Source organism: Dermacentor andersoni, chromosome 10, assembly GCF_023375885.2.
Source record: "Dermacentor andersoni chromosome 10, qqDerAnde1_hic_scaffold, whole genome shotgun sequence".
In the NCBI taxonomy this organism is placed as follows: domain Eukaryota; kingdom Metazoa; phylum Arthropoda; class Arachnida; order Ixodida; family Ixodidae; genus Dermacentor; species Dermacentor andersoni.
Window position 1 is genome coordinate 25,566,209 of NC_092823.1, and position 25,557 is coordinate 25,591,765.

Below are 25,557 nucleotides of genomic sequence, written 5' to 3' on the forward strand. Positions count from 1 at the left end.
AGCGAACGCGGAGCGGGAAATTAATGACGCGCGGCGCGAACCGCTGAGCGCGGCCCCTTCAGTGATGTGGTTATTTAGGCGCGGACACTTCTCTTGTGATCTTCACCATACAACTTGCTGTATCTGAAGCTCATTTTGTCGCCCCTTCGGACTTCTATTTTCTCCTGGCACCCGGCCTGGAATCAGCCCTAGAGTCTCCCTCGCCGCTTCTAGTCACCGATTTCTCAACAGCTAGTGGCTGGCAGCTTATGTGATCGGCCGCCCTTGGCTATATCGGTTGATGTGATAAGAACTAAGTGTCGGCTTAACATTTAGAGCGCAGCTCTTAGGCGCCGGTACCGGTGGCGAGCGTCGGCCTCGGCGTAACCGAGCGAACGAGTACAACAGCGAAAGATGAAAGAGTGAACCCGGAGCGGGAAAGACGCGAGCCGCGAACGGCGCAGATGATGATGGCGTCCCCTTAAGTGACGTGCGCGTGGGAAACTGGTTGCATGGGGACCCGCCCGACCGCATGATGCGTGCTCGTATCTGGTCCTAGCTGGATTTCTTGTTTCGTACTATCGTCTGATCGCGTCAGCTGTCGCTCGCGCTTGTTTGGTTTGGTCTCGTTCGCGCTTGTTGGCAAATGCTATTGTTTGAAATATTATTTACATTGATGAGTTTGAACCAACGCGTCCATGATGGAAATGTTTTTCGAGACAGGGCGGCAATTCGAGTTCCGTACGACAAGACAAACCTTGAACACAACGACGCGGGGGACACCCAGTACCTAATTCCCTTTGACTTGGGAACGCGGCGACGCCGCAACTGAAGAGAGCACACCAATAAGATTATATCAGTGGCAACGACATCGTCATCATCGTAAAACATGACTCGTTGAAACGAAGGACGAACGCAACGCCGACCAGTCAACAGACGAAAGAATAAGGACCTGACATCTCGCACCTACAGGGAGGAGGCGAGATTTTCGTGTTGTCACGCGACTGCAGCAGCGGTTCGCCGCCAGTTGGTGTGGTCGTTCTGCCGCAGCTGCATTTTAACACCTCTGGGGCACCACGCGCCTTTTGCCTAAAGCCCTTTAATAATTTGAAACTAGCGGCACTCTCCTCCCCTCGGCACATTCCTCCTCAATTCTCCTCGCGCGCCAGCTGCGCATGGCACGCTCTGTCTCCTTGGGCCGCAGTATTCGATAGAGGTGCATGATTTTGGAGAAAGTTGCGCGCCCCAGTGGTGTAGAAAATTTTGAAAAATTGCGATAACTGCATCGAGAATGCTCAAGGTAACATTTTGAGCAGGTTAGATTCTTCTTAAAGCTGCATGAACGAAGCGTTGCATGAGCAGAGGTCTGTCCGCGGCGGCTACATTGAATCGAGGCAACGCGTCACCCGCGCGCTGCCTCTCGCGTTGTCCAGATAAAGAAGGCAGTATACTTCTTGATATGTTTCCAAAAGGAGTAATAGCTTATCCTTCGGCGACATGAGAGATGCGCAAAACTTGAGCTAGAATTCATTGTAGTTACACTTGCATTATGGCTGTACTTGTAGCGAATAGAACAAACAGTCATTTAAACTGAGGCAGTCGGAGTTATAGGTAATGCGAGGGATATCTTATAAACATGGTGCCGGCTCGAGTTGACAGCCAGTTGCATTTTGTATAATATTAACTTAGTTATCGATAGTTCACTGAAAAGTACAGGGCTAATTTATAACAAATTTAGTCAAAGAACAATTTTGCTGTAGTTGGCGTTTTAGTTCGGATAGGGTTGTATGCAAATACCTACATAGCGAAGTCTCCTTGCGTGAGATGAACAGAGACAGTCGTTTACCAAGATTAAACTGGACTTCAGCTAGCTCTTTTAAGGGTGCATGAGACCTTGGGTATAATGAACGAGTACACTCGGTATACTGAAACGTGCGAACTGACCACAGGTACTACCAGTGAATTCAAATTGATAGAGTGTAGGGCTTGAGGATGCTTTCAAATTTCTAAATGAGTTCATATTTACACAGATTTCAACGATACCTTGGAGACCGATCACATTGGCAATCGGGCTCTTTGGGACTCTCCCCTTAGACAGATCATTTGCTTGTGCAGCATAGATTGCTGGGACACTTGCACACATCTGCGAAGATATATTCTTTATTTTAATACAGTGACCTCCAGCGCTCGCAGTACCTAGATCGAAATCCTTGCGTCACGTTGAAGTGTCCCTTGTCAATCAGCATCATTGTTGGCGAGGAACTGGTGTACTGTGGCCATTTCTTTCTCTGCGGTAGTTCGGGAATGCTGCAGAAAAAAGAAACTGTCATCCTATTTGCACAAATATTTGTTAGAGTAAAGATTGCGGCACGACTGCTTTCCTTGTAACAAAAATATTTGGAAACACAAATAGTTAGCACTGATGCATTACCGTATTGACTCTCGTGACCACGTTTGGAAGAACAGCGCCTAACAGTTATGATTTAACGCTATTATTATTCGTGGCCCACGGACACTTTTTGCTTTCTTGTGGCGGCGCGTATGTTTGTTGTGCGTACGGTGGCCATAGAAATGTGTGGGCTGGGGTAACACCGGGAAGACAGAGAAAAAAAATGACTTATCGTTTTTTTTTTATCATAAACGTAGCGAGAAACCCTATAAAATTACTACGTGCAGTAATACTTGACGTTTGTGGTGCCCAATGTACGATTGTCGAAGCAACGGCAATAAGAAAAACGCAGGTAGCAGAGTTTTCAAAATTCATCATTATATGCTCTCTGTTTCGTTTTGACAATATAGCGCCGCACTGAAGCGTAGGGTAGTACCGGACGCCCTCTTAGTCCAGGACTGGCACCTGGGTCTCCGTGAAGCACGTGGAACCGTCAAACTGGTAGCATGGCCTTTTCGTAACTCAGCCGCATACGCATGTGTTATGTGTACTTCTGTGTTTATCTTTGTTTTCTGCGCTGTACACAAATGCATGACATTATGAGGCAACTAGCCTAGCGAGGCATGATACGAAAATTTATTTTAGGCGTTAGCAGTTACTGTTACCAAAGACTAGAACTGAAATCCCCCGTGTAGAAGAGCAGCAAGGTGTTTAACAAAACAGAAAAAAGGAAAAATGAATATCAGTGTATCGTATTATTGAATGAGAACGTTTTATGAATGTATGAAAACTTACCAAGCCAAGAAGCAATTATGGACAGCAACATCTGGCGCTACCGTAGCCAGCGCGAGGGGAGAGAAGCACCATTAGTCGTAAAGAGCTTATCACAATGGCTGTGGGGATAATATTTGTGCATAGCTTACGACGCAGAGCACAAGAACTAAACACAAACGCACGCGCACGCACGCATGCACGCAAACCCGCACAAACCCACCCACCACCCGCGCGCGCGCTCACGCACGCACGATGATAGCCGTGCTGAAGACGTATTCTCCCATCAGCTTCAATGAGTCTCGTCCGCCCATTGATACTTATGCCCAAGATCGCTTTTGTGGTGAAAGAGAGGTCGGCATGCGCATTTATTATAGTAAAGCGCTAAATGCCTTTCTGTCTACTCTTTATTTTGCTGCTATGATCGCGTAATCTGTATTTTAACATCGTTCCGTTTGACCAAAATAACTAGTCCCCCGTGCCACTGCAACGTACTAAATGGCACCTATATTGCAGCTTACGTGCCGTTCTCGTCTTTTTTTTCTCAGATCCTCAGATCTATATTTTAGCCAACCCCTGTGAACTGCACATGGCTATATTCTCAAGACTATGGGAAATACGGTGTGTATAAGAAATATGCTTTTACTCGCTGCCAATGAAGGCTTGATGTCATTTGATTACGTCTTAATCCTCGACGTCACTTCCGTACCTAGATTCAAGTAGCCGTTCCAAGTATTAACCCAAAAATAATGCTAATTAAATTTTGTCTCAATTTCTTAACTAGGACATGTCTTGCGATGCCGCTCTCGACGTATTTAGAATGTACGTATTGGAATGTAACCAATGACGTGTTGGCGCACGGATTTGAAAACCGGCAGCAAAATGCGATAGCGGGCGATTGTGGCTAGAAAGCCTTGTCCCGTCGTCTCTCTTGCGTCCACCCGCCGTGGTTGCTCAGTGGCTATGGTGTTAGGCTGCTGCGCACGAGGTCGCGGGATCGAGTCCCGGCCACGGCGGCCGCATTACGACGGGGGCGAAATGCGAAAACAGCCGTGTGCTTAGATTTAGGTGCACGTTAAAGAACCCCAGGTGGTCGAAATTTCCGGAGTCCTCCACTGCGGCGTGCCTCATAATCAGAAAGTGGTTCTGGCACGTAAAACCCCATAATTTAATTTTTTTCTTGTGTCGGTTGTATTGGGCTAAACAAAATAATTATCAAAATCGGCAAGTCTGTTTGCCAGTTAATGCAAACAGAGTCGAGCGGTCCCTTTCGTTCTTGTCAAAGACCGCCGTAATTGCATCAACTCCGTTGGTATTGATGGTCAGCTGAGAAAGAGCTCCAAGGCTGCATTCCTTGTCATCACGTAAGGAGCAAAGCGAAGAATTGAGCGGGCGTTAAATTACTCATTTCACAAGTAATAATGAATTCATATTTACTTTGTGGACTGTTGCTACACGAAGCAAGCATCTACTGCGCTGTCTTTCATGCGTGAGAACAACGGTAAGGATACAGACAAACATCACATCATTTGTTTTCGTACACTACCGTCAGTCCACGTCCCTTAAAGGTGGCACGTTTGGAGACGGGATCAGTGGAGGTTAAACGGTGGAAGCTTACAAGTTTCTTGCTACTTCACTTCAGTCGTGACGGAAGCAGAAGTATACGTTTAGAATAATGTACTGTGCAATAATAAACTATGCCATTTGAAACGGCAACTGGAGCACACGCAAACACAAATACAAAAAAGAAAGAACCCATAGAAAAATGGTGGAACAAGAATCTAGTTTAGGGTTCGTGCTATGTGCTGGATATTGTAACGAAAAATGTACGCACCCATTTTCACTGAAGCTTGCCAGCATCCTTATAAAGGCCTTGCTCAAGCGCCCATCCACTGAATCGGGGTCTTCTCCGTAGGGATGACCGAATACAAATGGTAAATCAAAGGCATGCGGGGCCCTCATCCATCGCGGGAGTGGGTACTTCGACTGCCTATGGGCGAACACGTAAGCGAACACCTTGTTGCACCTTTTGCTGTGTTTCTCTGCAAAGAACTGCAGAGGGCAGTTGAACAGCCTGTCAGATATGTAGTCAATGTATTGGCGCCTCAGTGCATTTTTGTCGCCTTCAGGTACCTCATCCGTGTATTTCTTTAACACGACCGGTAGGTCTGCTTTCACAAACTTCCATAGTGCTTCCCGAAGAGAATCAGTGAGCCCTTTTGTTTTTGAGCTGTTGAGATCTTCAACCAAGAGCTCTGGTTTCGGTGGAATCAGGAGGAGGCCAGCCGCTTCGTCTGAGGTTACGCCAGCTATTACGTCGACTGGCGAGAAGAAACCGCGTCTCACGGCCACCAGAGGATTCCGGGGAAAGAACTCGTTGTGGTAGGTGGGGCTGAAGGGAGTAAATTTTGGCGCTACGACCTTCACAGAAACGTTGAAGAGCACGTCTGCCGGCATGCTTCGCAGGCAATCGACAATCTCTTCTGGATTGGACGACATACTGATCCTTCCTCCTACGGAGCAGCCGACAGCATTCGCCACTTTGTCGCCCTTTGCCATGCTTTCTTTGACAGTGTCCCACGTATCAATACTGTACATACTGCCACTCAACAGCACGGCCCTCTTGAAAAGGCCCTGGCTCATCGGCGACAAGATTTGCGCATGCGTGCTGGTTGACCCTGCGCTCTCACCAAATAAAGTAACTCGCTTTCGATCTCCTCCGAAGCATCCGATATTTCTATGCACCCATTTCAGAGCCATGTTCTGATCCATGTAGCCAACGTTACCCGGTGCTTCGGGAGAGTTCGCGTTCATGAAGCCCAGGATGCCAAGCCGATAGTTCATTGAGACTACAAGCATGTCAGTAAGCGCAGCGAGCACGGCTCCATTGTAAATGGCTTGGTTGGCGGTGCCAAATGTGAGGCCTCCTCCGTGGATCCAGACTAGGACAGGTCGGCCAGAGGTAACGTTCTCGGTGCTTTGGGGGACCCAGACGTTGAGGTGCAGGCAGTCCTCTGTTACAGTAGCGCCGTCTAGCGTGATCCCAGGTACAGTCACCTGTGTGATGCGAAATCGACAAGCATACAGACAGCTACGTTGATTGATACAAAATGTTTGTGTCGGTACGCAGAATTGAAAACCAAATGGCTTCATATTCTTAACAAAACTCTTAAAATTCAGAATGCATGTCGACTTCTATATTTCCTGAGATGCCAACGATGCCTGACACCTATTAATATTCAAGAATAGCATTAATTTACTTTAAGTTTCTTCCTTTGTATACAGGCGCCAGCTACAGCGGCAAAACGTGACGTCGCTTCACTAATTCGTTTATATACACGTTGCCAAGGACAGCAAGATCACCTTCACCGATGATGGGTCCACTTATCGAAACGACGACGAGCTTGACTGAGACACCTCGACTTTGTTCGTCGAACGTTTGCCGACAGTGTGTTGTCATCTTTGGCCCCCCTTCTTGACTTAGGACAGCTAAAGGCTCGTTTCACTAAAGAGCTAATATAATGCATTAGTGTCAGGCTTCTGGCTGTCTCTCACACTCCTTAATTAATATTGAGAGCTTAACGCAAACACAGATGAATCATTTCCCACCTGATGACAAGCAGTAAACCTTGCAGTGGCGTCTAGAGTGCCTTCCCAGGCCACCTTGGGCTTTGGAGGGCGGAACCGGAGGTTGCCAACTGGTGGTTTGGCGAACGGAATGCCACGGTACTCCTCAACTGCCTTGCCCAGAGCGCGCACTAAATTCCCGCGAACTCTTCCCAGTGTGGTCTCCCTCTCGATGTGCATGTCGTGTGGCATGGCGCTCAGCAGGCCGGCAAACAGCATGGGCACTAGTACTGATGTGGCTTGCGTCATTGTTCACTGTTGTGCTTACCTGTGAACGGAAGGGCAGTTTTCAGTCAAACACTCTGTAAATCCGCAGGTAAGTGAACGCATCTGAGGGATATATACTTATTTATGTTGATCTATCCATCGATAAGCGTATCAATGCACATTTTTCCCTTATTTACACGCTGAAGTTATCAATGTACAGTTACTGTGAAGTATAGAGGGACTGCATTGCATGTTGTAGTTACTCCGTAAGCAGGAACTGTGCTCGCTATTTGAGTAAAATGTACGTGGTTGTATGAAGAGCGCGCATTTACTATTGGAACCAAAGGATAAACTATCACATTATTAGTTCGTGTAACAATCGCCCTGTTATAATTAAACTGGCACGGGGCAGTGCCATTGCTTCATAGCACGAAGCTCCTTATCAGTAGCAGTATATTTTACTGGATTCCTATGAAATCCAGTAAGATATACAGTTCACTTTAGATATGGCCAACTAAGTGTACTGCATCCTCATACATCTGAATTTTATTAATTTTTTTATTTAAACAAACCCCTAAATGCCCTCACAACGAGGGTATTACATAATGGAGTGGCAAAAATACATGACAAACTAGAGAAAATGAATAGGCAACAAGAATCATAACGTGGCGGAACAAGACTCAATGAATCATAATGAAAAAAAAAACGCGACATAATAAACAGTTCGCAAAAAAATCAAACACATTAGGGTCAACGGTGCACAACTAGAATAAAAAACTACGCATCGCTTTCTTTTTTGAGAAGTTCATGAAAATTAGTCGCATTCATTTCAGTTACGATTGCAGGAGGCAGTCGGTTGAACTCAATATTGGTTTTGGGTATGAATGACTTCACAAAAGATGAAGGGGGGAAGTGATGCGCTTGATCTTGAAAGGATGGTCACAGCGTGAAGAGACGGCTGAAGGTCAGTGAAAGAAATCATCATGAAGCAAGGGATGATGATAAATTTTGTGAAAAAGATGTAAGCGAGATAGTTTGCGACGATGGTAAAGGTTATCAAGACCCGCAGAGACATTTAACGCCGTGACGCTAGTGAAACGTGAGTAATATGAAAAAAATGAAACGAGAAGCACGGTTCTGCAGGGATTTAATGTTATCTATGACACACGCTTGATGTGGGTCCCATATGGCTGAAGCGTACTCGGTTTTAGTTCGGATTAAGGTAATAAAAGCAAGCTTATGCGTCATTCTTATTCTTGAATTGAGCACTACTGCTGTTATGCCTAGTGAAAGGTTATAGGAGGTTATGCAACTTCTTTGGCCTTGACTCCCGGGTAATGCCTTGTATTGTCCAAAGCATGAATAATTAAAATGAATGAAATGAAATATCTATCGATTGGGTGTTTATGTCTGCGCTTCTGTCCATTAAAAAGCCCACAGATTGAACGCCCCTGTTGGACTCGATGCTACCGGAAGCTCTCTTGAAATGTTTAAATAAATCATATGCAAAATACACACGCAATCACATGTGGACTTCACAACTGTTGTCGTTTGATCTTAAGCAGACATTCACTAGGGTGCATGGTCTACGACGATAAAGCAAATTTGTTTCAACGTTTCACACATACAAAGCATGTGATGTTGCTACTGTAGCGGAGAAGTAACAATATTAAAGGAGTGTGGACGCATACCAAACGCAGGCTTGTTCGTCACAGCGGGCTTTCCCGGCTTTTGGAAGGCCTTGCGGTCCCGGGACACGTATGCGACTGACGCGTTTTCTCACAGCGCGGATTTTTACATGTTCAAGAAACAATGTATTTTAATCTCTGCGGGACATAAACCAGATGGGCTCATACGCAAACGTTCCAAGCTCTCGCCACTATCTCACTAGAACACGCTACCTCAGCCTCAGCTTGAGTTGATTGTCGTTGAGTGGTTGTAGGCTACTGGTGGGATTAGCCTTGCAGTTTTTGCCGGCAAATCCTCACCTCTCTGCTTGTCAAAGATTACCAGCCTACCCGTACTGCATTCATCTCACATTTTATTGTCATTCACTCAACCACGCCTACGAAATCCGTCGTGTCATCGCTGCTGTGGCGTGTGAAAACAGTGCGCTCTTAAGAAAGCTGTATCATGGACACTGAGAACTGCGATGCGACCGTGAAGCTTGTAGCTACCCTTCTTTCATTGCAATTCGCCGTAGTGTCGTAGTGGATATGCCGTTTTGCTGCTTAGCGCAAGGTGACGGGTTCGATACGTGGTAGTTGTCGCAATGACCACATTTCGAACTTAGTGACAAAATCCTCGTGAACTTGGATTTAGGCGCACTTTAAAGTGATCCCGGTCATCGAAATTATTCCGGGGTCTCCAATGCAGCGTCTAACATAACCCCAACATCAATTTCGAAAGATAAGTGACAACCAATCAATCAGTCAATGAATGAATGAATGAATGAACGAATGAATCAACCAATCAGTGTATCTTTATTACATACATAAAGTGACAATTAGTTCATTGGTCATCTTTGAGGATAGCGAAGCTGAAATGAATGTTGGTTCTACACGTTCGCGTGATCATCGTGAATCATACAGGAAGTGGCACATACGTAATATACCCCACTAAGGCTTGTTACAGGTAGCCCTCATGGCCTCACGTAAGCTCAAGGACACCTTCGAGAGCGTCAAATGCTATCTGCAACGTGAGAAGTTTTGCTGATGTCGTGTATGCTATCGCATGTGCACAGTGCGACTGCAAAAACACATCGCTGAAAGCGGTAACTCTGGTAGCATCTGAACGACGTAAATGAGAATCGCACTGCCAAAGAAACTCCACCCCTTTTTGGGTATGGCGACGCCATGGTTCTCAACATAAGCTGGTATCGTGCTCATGTTTTTTTTTTTCACTGCAGAAGGTTGCATGAACATCGGTATCTCGAGTCACTGCTCATTCAACGACTTGTCGAGCATTCAATACAAATTAAAAAAATAACTTTATTAAGATCATGCACTATGGGCACCCTGCGTGAGGCGGCGAACCACCCACATCCTAGCACTGATCCTCCTCACATTTTATTTTGATTAAGTCTCCAGAGTGAGGTTCTTAATCATGAAGTTTTATGTCATGATTATTTTCCCACTGGATGGCGTCTGCATTCTTCGTGGTCCTGCTCTACCAGACGATATTTTGCCAAGCTCTTAAGAGTCAAGGCTGTTTTATAAGATAAACAAAAGTAAAAGTGCGAAAAGGAGCATTGTTTTATTGGTTTCTTTTTGTTTATTGATCTATTTAAACAATATTTATATTGTCTAAGGGGACACGGTTAAAGGCGAATATATGCCTTACGAGCCATTACAAAATAAGAATCAGTTATCAGGTTTTAAGTGCCAAAACCACGGTCTGATCATGAGGCATGCAGCAGTGGGGGACTCCGGAATAATTTCGACCACCTGGGGTTCTTTGACGTGTACCGAAAACTGAGTGAACGGGCATTTTAGCACTTCGCCCCCATCGAAATGCTGCCGCGGTGGCCGGGATTCGATCCCGCAAACTCGCGCTCAGCAGCCCAACACCATAGCCACTAAGCAACCTCGGCGGACGTGTCAACCGTACAGTGGCAGCAGTATGGCAAAAATGGCAGACATGTAAGAAAGCATATACCAAATTTAAGTAGTATACATATTTTTGTAGAGTTCAATACACAGTTCCCGAAAAAAAGAAAAAGTTTAGTCTTATGCAGCTTGCTAAGTACTTGAAAGACCGAACAAAAAGGTATATGAAATATTTTGTAGTTTTAGTTTAACATTATTATTAGTCTTCTGATACAAAATCTTTACCGCCTTCTTAAAACATTGATTTCAAAATAAAGAGTTTAGGATTTCCAATAGTAAGGGGTAGTCGTTTAGAAGGTTAGGAAGTTGAATTGCCAGTTCTTGAACTTCATATTCTTCTATAATGAGGTTTAATAATGAGGCTTCTTCAGAGGTTATAGCCTGTCGTTTTATCATGCTGCTTAGTTTAGAAGGAACATTTGTCTGCCCAGAATTTCCGCGATATTTCAGCGAATAATAATCAAGTACTTGAGTGTTCTGTTTACCTCCAATTTAAGCTGGAATGTACACATTGAACACACTACCACAAAAGCATGTAAAAAACTTAGTTACCTGAAATGGCGCTTACACCTTACGAATACAGATACCAGACTCTGCGCATACAGCTCCCTTATCTGGCCCTCTTTAAAATATGCGTCCATAATTTGGCACCCCCATTATTTTAATCTTACGAATCTACTCGAATCCGCCCAAAATAAAGCTGCGCGGTTCATTTTGTCTTCATACTCTCGATATCAAAGCGTATACACGTTAAAGAAATCACTCAATCTACCTTTACATGCGCAGAAAATTAACACGCCTGTCGTTCTTCCATAATCTTTACCATATCAACACTGCATTAGTCTGACTCCACATTCTCCTCACCTCCCACATCTCGACCCGCGCAGACCATGTTCTTAAAGTAAAACCTACATTTACCAGGACCAACGCTTATCAAAATTCGCCTCTAGTTTTATCTATTGCCGAATGGACTTCGCTAAATTCAAACATTGTCTCGCTTACGAAATCATCATTTCATGCAGCACTGCTAACCTTCTTAGAGTGAATCAACCTGTCTGAACCAACATATGCCTAATTATTTACTTAAAGAGTGTTTTATTGTGCATGGTATTGTATAACGTTCAATTCGTTTCATCTGATATCTATTTCTGTAGGTTATTCACCTAAATCATCATTCGATTGTACATTTAAACTAGTGTTCTGATTGGTACTGTTCGTCTCCATCGCGCTTTAAGTTCTTATCCGATTTTCACGCTACCAAATATTGTTCAAACTCCGTTTCTCTTTACTTTTTTTCTTTTCTGTTTTCTTTATTTCTCTTGCTGGTGTAGATCCATTTTTTTTTTTGCTGATAACGTCTTCCGATATTGTTTGCATAGTACACATTGCACCGACGCTTGAGCTTTATCATCCCCCCTTATGTAATGCCATAACGGGCCCTTTGGGTACTTAACAGCCGCCGTGGTTGCTTAATGGCTATGGTGTTGGGCTGCTAAGCACGAGGTCGGGGGATCGAACCCCGACACGGCGGCTGCATTTCGATGGGGGCGAAATGCGAAAACACCCGTGCACTTAGATTTAGGTGCACGTTAAAGAACCCCAGGTGGTCCAAATTTCCGGCTTCCCCCACTACAGCGTGCCTCATAATCACAAATTGGTTTTGGCACGTTAAGCCCCATAATCGTTTTAGGCTACTTAAATAAACAATTAATATTTTGAAGGTTTGATGTTGTTAGCATTTTAAATATGTGCGGTACTGTGGTTTAGTGCGCACTAAATTTCTTATTTCAGGCAGTGCGGGGCTTAGACGTGTTTGAAGGGATCTCAAGTTAGATTGTGTAGATGTGGACCAAACCAGGCAACAATAAGTTAAAGAATGTATAAGCCCATTGCGCTTCATATTTATCGGTAGCAAATATCACAACCTCTTTTCATTGCCTACAGCACGAGCAATGCTCATTCTGAGAACATCTACATGCGATGACAAAGATTGTCATGGAATTCCTAAAAATTTCCCTTTTGGGACCTGTCCAATGTTGACTTTCTGAAATTGGAGTTGTAGTTGATGGGTTATTGTTCCTGTCAGTTCAAATACTAAATACTTAGTTTTATTTAGCCTTATAATTTATCTCAGTTGATTTCTATTGAGCCACAAACTTAGTTGCTGTATTGAGATGTTGCTTTGCTCAAAAACATTTGGTATGCCTCTTCCTGCGACGAACATGTTAGCATCATACGCGTATGATGTAATATTGGAACACTCTTGGATACTTACAATATAAACAACGTAGAGTAAAAATAAAGGAGGCCCTAGAACAGGTCCTTGTAACACTCCGTATTTTATGTACTCAATTTTGGAGCTAACTCTTTAATATTGTGTACTGTGTTCCTGAGGTAAAATAGCTCATTATTAAGAATAATGCGAAACCCCGAATTTCACAAGAAGGTAGCTTTCCGAAGAGACCTTCATGCTGCACGCAAAGGCCTTCGTAAAATCGAGCAAGATACCTAGAATTAGCATTCGCTTTTCTATGTGGTCAAGGATTTGTTCCTTTATTTTTAGTAAAGCGGTTTCTGAAGATTTACTTTTGAAGAAACCATATTTCTGCTGTGTTATTATTTTATACGCGTTTAAAAATCCATTAGGTCTTTTGTTAATAGCACGCTCAGCGGTTATTGCGAAGACAGAAAGTACGGAGTCTGGCCTGTGGTTATTCATATATTTCAATGGGCCACTTTGAAAGTTGTACAAGAAATTACAAAATGATTGGTGCTTGAATGGTGCTTTTAATTTACAAATTAAAAGCATCGCAAATAGTTATACACACGAAGTCAAATCTAGCTTTATTTGTACAAGTTCGGATGTGATTTATATGTTTGAATGTTCTTTCTGTAAGAAATAATGTATCGGTGAAACGCGACAATCAATGAACGTCAGATTTAACCGACATCACGCGGACACAGCTAAAATGCTTCATAAAGCCTTAGCCGAGCATTTCAACCAACCTTATCATAACTTTGATGAACTTAAGCTCTACATCTTACAGTGATATTTCCGTTCTGAACGAGAAAGCAAATACAGAGAATCATACCTTATCTATAAGTTCAAGACATTGCAACCAATGGCATAAACGTTTGAAAGGGAGCTTTAGAATCTATTGCTATGCTAAACTTTAAGCTATACGTGGCGACACTCAGTTTGGTTGCTTAGATCCTTTCTCCCCTTTTATTCCGTTTATTTATTTTTTTTTATTCCAGTGAAGTATTTCCTTTTATTTTTCATTGTTCCGATGATATTTTTTTTTCACGAGCACCGCTTTCTGCTGCTCCTTCTATTATCTCTATCAGAGACACGATAGCCCATGACCACCAGCGAAACAGGTAATAGAGGGCTGCTGTGCCCGCCTTTGACACGCCGGCTGACACATGGCCGTTGACACGTGATTAACAGACGGCCGTGTCACTGGCATTGGGCCCAGCACTCCTTTATTTTCAATTCTACACCCTCGCCGCTAACACACCTTTGCTCGTTGCCGCACCCAACGCACCCACCTTACACCCTCTCCCCTTTAGGAGATCCCCACCTAAATATACTGCGGCGAGGAAAGCATATATTGCCTTCAAGAAGACAAGGCCACTTGTAGAAACGTTGGCTCCTGCTTTCACCTTGTTCTCGTTTTGCTCATCTTCTTGAATTTGCATCACCCGCCTTCCCTGTGTTTTCTTTGTTCAATAGAGGAAGCTTAATTGGTCTCCCTATTTTGTTTACCCTATTCATTAAGTGTACGTTTTCGCTTTCCGGAACACAGTGCATCTAAATATTTCCCTAAGGCTACGGTATTCAAAGTTGTCGAGATCTAGTTTGATATGGGTCAGTTGAGTGCACCGATAAGCCCGTTAAATGTAGTGAGCTCTGTTTGAGACTTGCGTGGTAACTTTTTCCGAGCCTCATCTGAAATTCGGTGAATTTATCAGAAACTTTTGCACAGGCGATTCAAGGTGCATAACTTTTGTTGGAAGAACCAAAAGGGCATCTAGCTTGGTTTCAGTTGCCAGAAGTCGAACTGCTATGTCTTTCTGGGGCTTCTGCCACTCAGTTTCAGCATCCGCCTCCTGCCCCACCACCCGACATATGACTGGCATTTCTATGATTTCTTGGAAACTTCACGCTTTGCAGTGAAAGCTTCATCCGTTATACCAGGACAGGAACCAAAGTGAAATTTGAATTTTCCCTCACAAAAACTCAAGCACAAGCCATTGCCATGAACTGCGGATCGGCACACGAAACACCGCAGCATCTCATCAGGTACTAAAACACTCGTCAATCTCAAGCAGCGTTATATATGTGACAAGGCCTCATAGAACAAATTGCACTGTTTGAAGTCAGCGCATATCTTTGTCTGCGGTTTGCTTTTATTTCAATACCAGTTATACGAATACTCCAGCGCCTGTCTGCCGATGTAGTGGCCGTCGGCTTGCCGTCTCGAATGTGGTCCAAGCACAAGGAGAATGACGACCCGTGCGCAGTATGCCAGTGGCCACGTCATGTGCGGCAGGTGCAAGGGCAAGCATGCGATAGCGAGCCCAGGATGTCGGTGTGGTACCCGCTGTCTTCCCGCGCGCCCTACGCTGGAGGTCGCGTGATGGAGCCGTTGGTGCCCCACGATCAGGCTACTAGAGCAGAGCGTGCATCTTCTGCTCTACCCTAGCCGTGGCTGCCAGCGCGGTCGAGCGCATACATGGTCGATGCATCATATAGTGTTGTTCATCTACGGCGGGTGCCGGTGCGGAGAGCGAGCGTGTATCAGCTTGCCGAAATATCTACTGGCTTCGTGAGACCCTTTTCCTGCGAGCCTACTATTGCACGACATTTAAACTAAGTTTTGAAGACGCAGTGCGGTTGAAATGGTGAAGCTAGCGGCCACGCAATACGTTCGCCTTGAGAAAATCACGCTCGTCTCCTGCTGCCTGGGCACGCCAACATTCTGACAGCGAGCCCTTACGGTCATTGACTGAGGTCTGTCCGTGCGCGGGACCGTGCTGGTTTAGTTAGTAAGGTAATGTGGGCAATTTACGCGGCCTGAACAGCTCGATACCCTACCTTATACAGCTATCTATTATTTCACAATCGTTATCAGTGTCTCATATTTCGGGGGAAACATTTTTGTTGATGACGAAAGACTCCCAGCTACATTTTAGGGTGTTTAGGGTGTACCACCGACAATGAAGGGTACACTTACGAAGAGGGGAATGTTTCAGTTCGTAGCAAGAATTCACTATCCAATGAGCTCCTTCACTTTTTGCAGAGTGACGCCAAAGCGAGTAATGGAAAACATGCAGTGGTTAGAAGCATGTAAGGACGATTCATTGCGAGAAGATGCAACGGTGCCATAGAGACATTGGATTAAACCACGACAGTTGCTTTGCGACTTTAGCGCATTGAGATGGTTCGACGACAAGCACATAAAGCAGACTCAAAGTGCGGATGTGCAAATATTTTCTAAATAAATCTGTGAGAACCGTTATCTTGCGGTTCTCAAGAAAAAAAACGAGCAGAAGAGATAGAAATCAACCTAACATACCGACCTGTACGAGAAGATAAAGTAGAGCGCAAGTTGGTTTATTTATTCAAAACCCCAAGGATGTTTCTTCCCAGTAATGAAAGTTTAGAAAACAAAGAACGCCTGACAAGACATGAACGTCGCCTCCTTAAAGCAGACGAGTGCGGCGTTGGGAGCAGGCTACATTCATCGACTCAAATTGCACGTAGGAGCAAACATCACATTATCGCGTGATCACATTATCGCGTCAGAACGAGTGCGGCGTTGGGAGCAGGCTATATTCATCGACTCAAATTGCACGTAGGAGCAAACATCACATTATCGCGTCATCTGACGAAGTACGAATGCATAGGCAACTGATACGAAAGAAGATTGACGGCTGCATTAAATGGAAAAATGGGACGGCAGACCTGTGCGTCGAGAAAAAGCCCAACTCTGTGCTGACAGAATCAACACGTAATCGATGTCATCAGTGAGGATTGCGCTGGTCCGATGTTTGTAAGAGACACGTGTAAAGGTAGCGCGAATGGGTGTGCTGCAACACTCCCATGGCCCACGACACAAGCAGTAGGCCTGACTGTTGTGAACAATACGACGACCGAATCGTCCTTACAGGCATTCGGAAGACTTGCACAGAGAACAGGTTAGTGTTCTATCATATAGAGTAACAATGAAAGAACGTTCACGGAGCCTAACAAAGAAAGAGACGCAGATGCGGTAGGTGTCGCGAAAAAAAATCACATGAATGTCTGCCGCATCAAGAAACAAAAAGAAAACACTTCAATTTGTTTTACCGGCGCATAAGGCTCAGTTGGTTGTACGAGCTGTGCTCTGACTCACTTTGTTGAGACGACTTAGCCAGTGCTGATAAAGTGTTTATTAAACCCTGATGTGGAACTGTACCGATTACGATTGCCATGAGCTATCGTGTAAACACTCAGACCTCGTGCACTGTTCTAGAATGCTACGTCTTCATTTGTTGTTTTATTTGAAGGAGGATGTTAGAACGCCGTGTCCAAGAATCGAATTGAAGTCTGGGGTCTTACGTGCCAAGACCACGATTTCATTATATGGGGCGCCGTAGCGGGGTACTCCGTATCAATTTTGATGACTAGGGGATATTTAACGAGCCCCCAATGCACGCGACACGGCCATTTTTGCATTTAGCCCCCATCGAAATGCGGCCGACGCGACCCGGATTGGATTTCCCGACCTCGTGCATACCAGCGCAACACCGGAACCACTAAGCCACCAGGGCGTCAACCGCATCCGCGAAGCAACGCGGATTGTTTAGCCGCTTCCTTTCATTCAAGGAAAAGGAGGGCGAGATAGCAGTAGCAATGCTGCGTTGTCCAGCTGGTGTAGATTGTCTTGTATTTGCGATAGTGGTATGGCAGTGTTGCATGAAATGCATTGTCCTCAAACCATTTCAAATGCTGGTAACTCGCCATGATGGAAATTATCTTTCATTATTTTCGCTCCTGAAGAAGTCCAGCTTTCGCTGGAATTACATGCGAATTATTGTAAACTTAAAGACACTGCTTGCTGTACTACTGCCTTGTCTGGCCTTTTGGGTCACGTCAAGCTAGGTAAACAGCTTTTAACCCAAAATGGCCATCCAGTATGTAAACTGAGAAATAAAATTGATTTGATTGATTGATTGATTGATTTAGTGATTGATTGATTTAGTGATTTAGTGATTGAATGGAACTGTTACAGTAGCGCTCATCACTGCAGTGTTCATGCCGTAGAGCGTAACTGTTTGGGATGAGCACTTATTAACAGTTTATAGCGCACTATTCCAAACAACAGCTAAAGTACTACATTTCAGGATTCATCCAAAAGTACAAAAGAGCCCAAGTAAAGAAAAGGTAGACGACGGTTTAGCAAACAACACATAAATCGCGAATCTTTATGAAACCAACCGGCTTTGGGAGAGAGCCTTGGCCAGCTCCAACATCGAGGATCAGCAATTGCTGATTGCGAGGGCCGAAGACGACGCCCAAGCTCAAGTCATTCACGAATGAGGACGCCTCTCCAAAGCTTCATTTATGTGATAAACATGTTTATTCTCTCTCGCTCGGGAAATTTCGTAGAAGTAGATTCTGGGACATCGATGGCTAAAACTTGGTACGAGTATGCGTATTATACTTCCAATACAAGCAGAAGGCTAGAATTGAAAACGAATGTGTGCGGCTCTCAGTGCTAGGAAGCACACATAAGTGAACAAGCGAATGCCAATAAACCAGGCTTAATACTGCTACTGAAAGTACGTGCCACTGTGCCTCCGGAGAATTTCTAGGCATGCCATCTAGTACGCATACCGTACTTCAGTGCTTGTAAGACTTTGACAAATGCGTAAGGAGCTCCCAAGGACAGGTATGCCACGTCTACATGTCTTCTGATGCTTTGTCCAAAGCTCTGTGCCGTTCTATCATGTCGCCGACCAACGCCAAAATAGCGGCGGGCTGCACCGCGCCAGTCGTGTGGGCCGCCGTTGTAAACACAGGCAGTGGACTGCCGGCTGAAGCAAGCAATAAAACGAGTCACCACGTGATCAAAGGGGAGCGTCAAGGGAGTGCGGTGAAAATAGTCTATATAACCGCCGCCCCGAGTATGCGCGGGCCAACATTCGGTGGGCTAGCTGTAATAACCCAGAAATTCCCAGGAAATTGAATGGCAGGACGGCTATATACTGTTGTTTCTTAGTGGGTGGTAGGTAGATCATCGAACGTCTAATGCGGAAGATGCAGGTTAGGCCCGTACCTTTCCCGTGTAGAGGCCCGCAATGTGCTGCGGTATACACAAACAACGAATAATCATCGCAACAAATAAAGAAGTCATTGCGATATTGTAACAAAAATGGCTCTTCACTGGCACTTATTCAGTTTAAACTCTATTGTCACTGAAACACGAAGACAGTCACTGATTTGCAGGTGAAATAATATTTATTTCAGCAAGATGTAGATGTATTTTAGTACAGTGACCTCCAGCGTTCACACTGGCTAGCGCGGAATCCCTGCGTCTCGTTGAAGTGTCCTTGACCAATTACAATCATTGTTGGTGTAGAAAATGTGTACTCTGGCCATTTCTGAGCCTTGGGTAGTTCAGGAGTGCTGTATGAAAACAGAAAATGCAACATGTTACTTCCGGGAACGCTCGTGGGAGAAATAAAGCTGATTTGGCTGGTGGAATGTCTGTAACCAAATGCTTGAAAAGATAGTCATCTCGAGAAGCAGGGTATGCGCAATATTATGAGAAAAAGTAAGCAGCGGCCGGCATTTGCTTGCAACGGCCACTGGACTTTACACTTTTGCGATAGGCTGTACGTATCGAATATCGCTGCTTCATAATGAGATGCACCGTACAGTGGTGATACTGCATAGCAGTAATAAATATAGCCCCAGAATTCGTGGCCCAACTACCCTTCTCGATTTCATGGCGATAACATATACACGGGCTTCTTAGGCGCGTCCCCGTTGCCGCCGCCTTCCGCTCTGCAGAACGATGTGGTACGGGCAGCGATTATTGCAGAGCCGCGCCACGTGTGGCGATACAAGTGCCCGACGCGTATAGTAAATCCTCAAGAAAGCGTTTAAAAAAACCTTGCGCATGAAAACTCAAGCTCGAAGAAACCGAACTCCACAATGGGGGTGTATTGGTTGATTGTACCAGTTATAGGAATTCAGATAGTAACAATGAATGATCTTAACGTGTTCATTAGTAACCTACACGTATTCACTTCCGTCTGCTTCGCTGGATGCTGGCGACATTAACCATATAGCATTGCAGAAAAATGCATGTGTTGTTCTACGATCCTTTTTTAGAACGTATAATTTAGAAAAAAAATGTAAGTGTTCTCGCATTGATAACAATGATATGGATATGCCTTAACACATTCTTCAGAAATACGCTGAGGGCAGGGCTAGCGCAGAAATTGAAAGCAGCAATCAGTTAACGATCATGCTGCGCAATTATTCTTCAGAGTCTCGCGCGTAGCTGGCTGTTTTTGGGAAGTGGTTTTAAAGGGAGCTTCACGCAAATAACCTTTCTAGGGTAGTAGCGTCTACCGCCTTCGAGTAGCTAATTCACCATTAACCGGAACGCAAATTGAAGTAGTATTATGCACAGTAGTAGCCCAGGTCATTTTAATTAAGGAAGAAACCTTAGAGCAAAAGATGCTTTCAAAAGCAGAGTGAGCAATGCATAAGCAAATGTAAACTTTCGCCTCAGTTTCATTAAGCGTGTATTTTATCTCCGTAACGAAGAATTTTTGTGTACATCTGCTTGGCTAAGTAACGTTGAACAGAATACTCATACGGTAATCCTCGACTGGTATCAATTTATAGCAGACAAAAAGAAGTCTCGTTTCACAGAGTAGATCATTATGACACTATTTTTGTGGGTGCAAACCATTGTAAAAAGCCACGTTGCCGTTCAATGGTGCATACTTCAAGGAGGCCTAAGTTTCTTGTACATATGGCTGGAACGGCTGTAAGTAGAGTTGCCGGGTTGTCGAACTGGTAAGCTTCACGACAACACCATGCTTCTAGTTACCCTAGCTCGCTACTAAGACATACAGGGAAATGAGCAACTACAACATCAAAAATTGTGGAACAAGATTCATAATTTGGTTCTGGGTAGTGCACTAGTGAAATAGAAAAAGACAGAATTTGTGTACCCGTTCTCGCTGAAACTTGCCAGCATCCGAATGAACGCCTCACTCATGCGGCCATCCATGGAATCAGAGTCTTCGGCGTAGGGTTCTCCGAACACAAACTGTATATCCGAGGCGTGCGGCACTCCCATCCATTCTGGGAGCGGATACTTGGACGACTTATGGGCGAACACATAGGCGAACACCTTATTATTCCTTTCGCTGTGCTTCTCTGCAAAGAATCGCAGGGGGCAGTTGAACAGTCTGTCAGATACGTAGTCAACGTACTGTCTCCTGAGTGCGTTGTTGTCGCCCTGTGGGACCTCATCCATGTACTGCTTTAGCACGTCTGGTAGGTCTGCTTTAAGAAAACCTAATAGTGCAGCACGAAGAGAATCAGTGAGTCCCTCTGTTGCAGTACCGTTAAGATCTTCGAGCAAAAGCTGTGATTTCGGCGGAAAGAGAAGAAACAAAGCAGCTTCGTCGGAGGTTACGCCGGCTACTACATCGACCGATCAGAAGAATCCGCGGTTTATGGCCACCCGAGGATGCCGGGGAAGGAACTCCTTATGGTAGGTGAGACCGAATGGAGCGAGCCTTGGCACCATGTCCCCAAGAGAAACCTTCAAGAGTTCATCCGCTGACTTGTTTCGCATGCAGTTCACAACCTCTTCAGGATTGGACGAGATGCTGATGGTCCCTCCTCTGGAGCAGCCGACAACTTTTGCAACTGCGTCACCTTTTGCCATGCCCTCTTCCACACTGTCCCAAATGTCAAAGCTGTACATTGTGCCACTCAGCAACACGGCTCTCCTGAAAAGACCAGCGCTCATCGGGGACAAGATGTGGGCGTGCGTGCTGACTGAGCCTGCACTCTCACCAAACAATGTGACACGCTTTGAATCTCCTCCGAAAGATTTGATATTGCGCTGCACCCATTTTAAGGCCATGTTCTGATCCATGGCACCAACGTTACCAGGTGCCTCGGGAGAGTTCGCATTCATCAAGCCTAGTATGCCAAGTCTATAGTTCATTGAGACAACAGGCATGTCAGTAAGCGCTGCGAGCACCGCGCCAGTGTAATTTGCTTCATTAGCACTGCCGAAAGTGAAGCCTCCTCCATGGATCCAGACTAGGACAGGTCGGCTAGAGGAAGCTTTTGAGGCACTTTCGGGGACCCAGACGTTGAGATGCAGGCAATCCTCTGTGATATTAAGGCCGTCCAGCTTGAACCCAGGCACCGCAACCTGCGTTAGGAAAGGCCATGGGACGACAAGCTATACTCTGATGCATGTTACCACTTGAGGTGGGTACACATGACTAGAAGGAAGCAGGATTTCATTTATACTCGCTAAGATATGTAGAAAATTGAAATAGGTATGTAGAATATATGTAGGTTTCGCATACTGTCCGGGTTTGTCTGAGTGTGTCAGCCTGATGATCACCCTGCGATCTCACTACACTGTGCCAGCCGCCATCACAGCTGCAACCTGTCCTTTATTCCAGGATACAGTGACCATAATAAAATTGTTACCACGTCTATGCCTAGTGACTAGTCTACATAGCTGTGACTGCCTTTGTTTTTTACAGCCACAATGCAGACAGAATGACTCCAACTAAAATTTCCTTAGGCATTTTTATCTCTCCAATTTGTGCAGTGCTGTCGCTGCAGCGCACGGCACTCAACGAAAATATCACGTGAATAAATTTGTAAAAACCGCAGTAACAATATAATGACATCTGACTTGGCTTTACGCGCCGCTGCGAAGTTTCGGGACACACGAAATTCTGATATGTTGGAGCAAATTAACGTGCACAATGTTCTCAGTAAGGAGGTACTTTAGAGTTAGGCATACATTAATGGTTGCCACAAAACAGGAACACAATAGATGGCCTCGTAATAAGCAAGAGATCGCCAAATGTAAAGAGCCACTGCAACGTACCTGTAAACCACATAGAGACTTTGGTTTCCAAAGAAGACTACTGGAATGCCAGAAGTAACGGCTTGGCTGGCTGTAACACTGGCACACCCACAATACGAGTTTTATATAGGTTCACGCCGTGTATAATCAACAGGCTTACGCGTGAAAAATAGTTAGATATATGAGTTAATTCCATACATCCAAACTCTCCTACAACAAAGTTACTTTCTTGTTTTCAAATACATTCTTTACATATGTGTATCTTTTGTGGAGGAACGATGAGAGGAAATAATCAATGAATTAAATGCGAAACTACGCCTAGTTTGCACTTCTTTTTGTCTGTGATCTAAACTGCTTCTCAGTGTCATTAGCAATGCCGTTCTCGATACACAAGAAGGTGCGGATCTGCTCCTGCACATTTTCCTCCATATCAGCACCGCACGAGCGAAGCACCTCCATCGCAGAAAGGCGCCTGTTTACACTCAAAGCCTTGATGGAACTCGGGGTAGCGAATCCCTCGAGTTTCATATATTCAATGTCCATTTTGGTATGCATCAGTTATTCATCATGAGTGTTTTAGATAACCTGAATAATTCGCATTCTGTCGGTTTGTTGTATTCTTGTTTGACTGTAGATACGAGTGCATGACCCCGCACCTGAGGGCAAGCCGTAGACCTTGAAGTGACGTCGAGAGTGCCTTCCCAGGCACTCTTAGGCTGCGGAGGCCGGAACCGGAGATTTCCAACGGGTGGTTCGGCGAACGGAATGCCGCGGTACTCCTCCACAGGTTTCCCCAGGGAGTGTACCAATTTCCCACGCACTGTACCCTCTGTTGTCTCCCTGTCGATGTGTGTTTCTTCAGCCACGGCACTCAACACGCCAGCGAGCAGCAGGGGAATGAGCACAGTTCCTGCCGACACCATTGCTCTGGGCTGTGCTTTACTGGGGAGGGAAGGACAATTTTCAATCAAACATTCAATGATTCCACACATCATTCAGTACTGATTTTTGCACTGACGTCATTGTTGACGATATGTTGGAGAGCCAGCACGGTGAGAAGTTGCGTTTGTTCGCGTCCCACGCGGTCGCTCTGTCGTGGGGCCGGCTCACAGGTAAGCAACGTTTCCACCGCGTCTCTATGACACTGAAACATGTTACCCGCGGAAGTGAGTACGATAAACTGAGTCCATCCTAACGTCCATATCCAAGCATCTTATTAGCTTTCATCGCCATTATTTTGGATGGCAATTATTCAGTGGTGAATCACATGTGCAAGACGTCGTAGTCTCGTCAGCAGAGAGATGCACCGATTTCGATAGCAAATTCGTACACAGCTATACGAAGTAAGGACAGTAGTTTGTCGCCTGTATAAACTTGGAAACATCCGCTTCGAAACTGAATTAACAAGCATGGTGTCAGCGCGCACACGGAACCATGAACACACCACACTCGATGAGCGCGGACACTCCATGCAGGAAAGCACTTCCTCTTCAAAAACCTCCGCCCTATCTCCCTTACTTCAAGTGTCGGAAAGGTCCTCGAACACATCATCCACACACGCTTGCACGGACATCTGAACGACAACGACCTCTTCCCCAAGACCATGGTTGGCTTTCGCCCTAAACTTTCTGCTCAAGATATCATGATTCAGCTCAAGCAACCAATTATCGATGGCGATAAAAGCTCCAGGCTGGACATCAGAGCCATCTTGGGGCTAGACCTAACTAAGACCTTCGATAGCGTCACGCATGAGGCCATACTGAACCAACTGGCACAATTCCAGGTTGGACGTCGAACATATATTTACGCCAAGAATTTCCTTACAGATCGCACGGCCACCATCACCATCGGAGGGTTGCAGTCGCCAATTATTCACTTTGTCAGGAAATGCACGCCGCAAGGATCCGCTCTGTCCCCTTTTCTGTTTAACGTGGCCTTGCTCACACTACCGCCTGCATTAGCTAGCGTCCCCAACCTCAAGAATATCCTCTACGCTGGTGATATCACAATGTGGGTCAGCGGGACCAGCGACGGGGACATTCAAGATACGCTGCAGCAAGCCACCAACGAGGTCGTTGCATACGTAGAACCGCGCGGCCCGGAGTGCTCCCCACAGGAATCGGAGCTGCTTCTATACAAGCCATATTGGGGAGGTCGACATCCAGACCCTCACCTCCCCACCCCGAGAGCTCGACGTGCATTAAGAACGCAGACCTACTGTACCTAGCATCCGCATTCTTGGCTTACGCATCCAACAAAACGGCAGAAACACGTAGGTAATCAAGTAATTAGACACTAATGTGCACCAAATAACGCGCCTCATTGCACAAATCGCAAATCGGCATCACGGCTTGAAAGAAAATAACCTTATACGCTTGGTAACCACCTACGCTTTCAGCGCAATCACATATGTCGCCCCGTACCTTAGCCTCAAGGCAACTGACAAGCTCAAACTCAATACCATGATCAAGAGGGCCTCTAAACAAGCCCTACATCTTCCCATCTCCACCTCTAACGAGAAACTGCATGCCCTCGCGTTCACAACGCCATAGACGAGCTTACTGAAGCTCAGCGTATTAGCCGGTACGAACGACTCACCATTTCCACCACGGGCGGCACATTATAGGCACCCTAGGCTTAAAGTACACCACCCAATTCGGACCAAGAGTACCCGTCCCTCCAGACATTCTTGCTCAGCTAGTTATCCCGCCTATAACTCGCAATATGCACCGGGAACACTATCCGTAGCGACGTGCAGAAAAAGCTAAATGACTACAAAAGCGCTACAACCAAGCCGCTGACGTAGCCTACGTGGACACAGCGGAATACCCCAACC

At 45.4% G+C, this 25,557-nt stretch overlaps 2 protein-coding genes across 2 annotated transcripts; both read right to left on the reverse strand.

Annotated features, from left to right (window-relative positions):
* Positions 1–2,123: 2,123 nt before the first annotated feature.
* On the reverse strand, positions 2,124–16,727 carry LOC126519314 (acetylcholinesterase-like). The gene is made up of 4 exons (XM_050168941.3): positions 16,553–16,727; positions 6,749–7,034; positions 4,974–6,196; positions 2,124–2,286 (listed from the first exon to the last, which is right to left on the reverse strand). Exons 2-4 carry the CDS (start codon positions 7,013–7,015, stop codon positions 2,145–2,147), a joined length of 1,632 nt encoding a protein of 543 aa, XP_050024898.1. The 5' UTR covers positions 7,016–7,034; positions 16,553–16,727; the 3' UTR covers positions 2,124–2,144.
* A 2,344-nt stretch (positions 16,728–19,071) lies between these two features.
* LOC129381975 (acetylcholinesterase-like) lies at positions 19,072–23,656 on the reverse strand. The gene is made up of 3 exons (XM_055065297.2): positions 23,378–23,656; positions 20,824–22,046; positions 19,072–19,258 (listed from the first exon to the last, which is right to left on the reverse strand). The coding sequence occupies exons 1-2, from the start codon at positions 23,642–23,644 to the stop codon at positions 21,315–21,317; spliced, it is 999 nt and encodes a 332-aa protein (XP_054921272.1). The 5' UTR covers positions 23,645–23,656; the 3' UTR covers positions 19,072–19,258; positions 20,824–21,314.
* Positions 23,657–25,557: the final 1,901 nt, after the last annotated feature.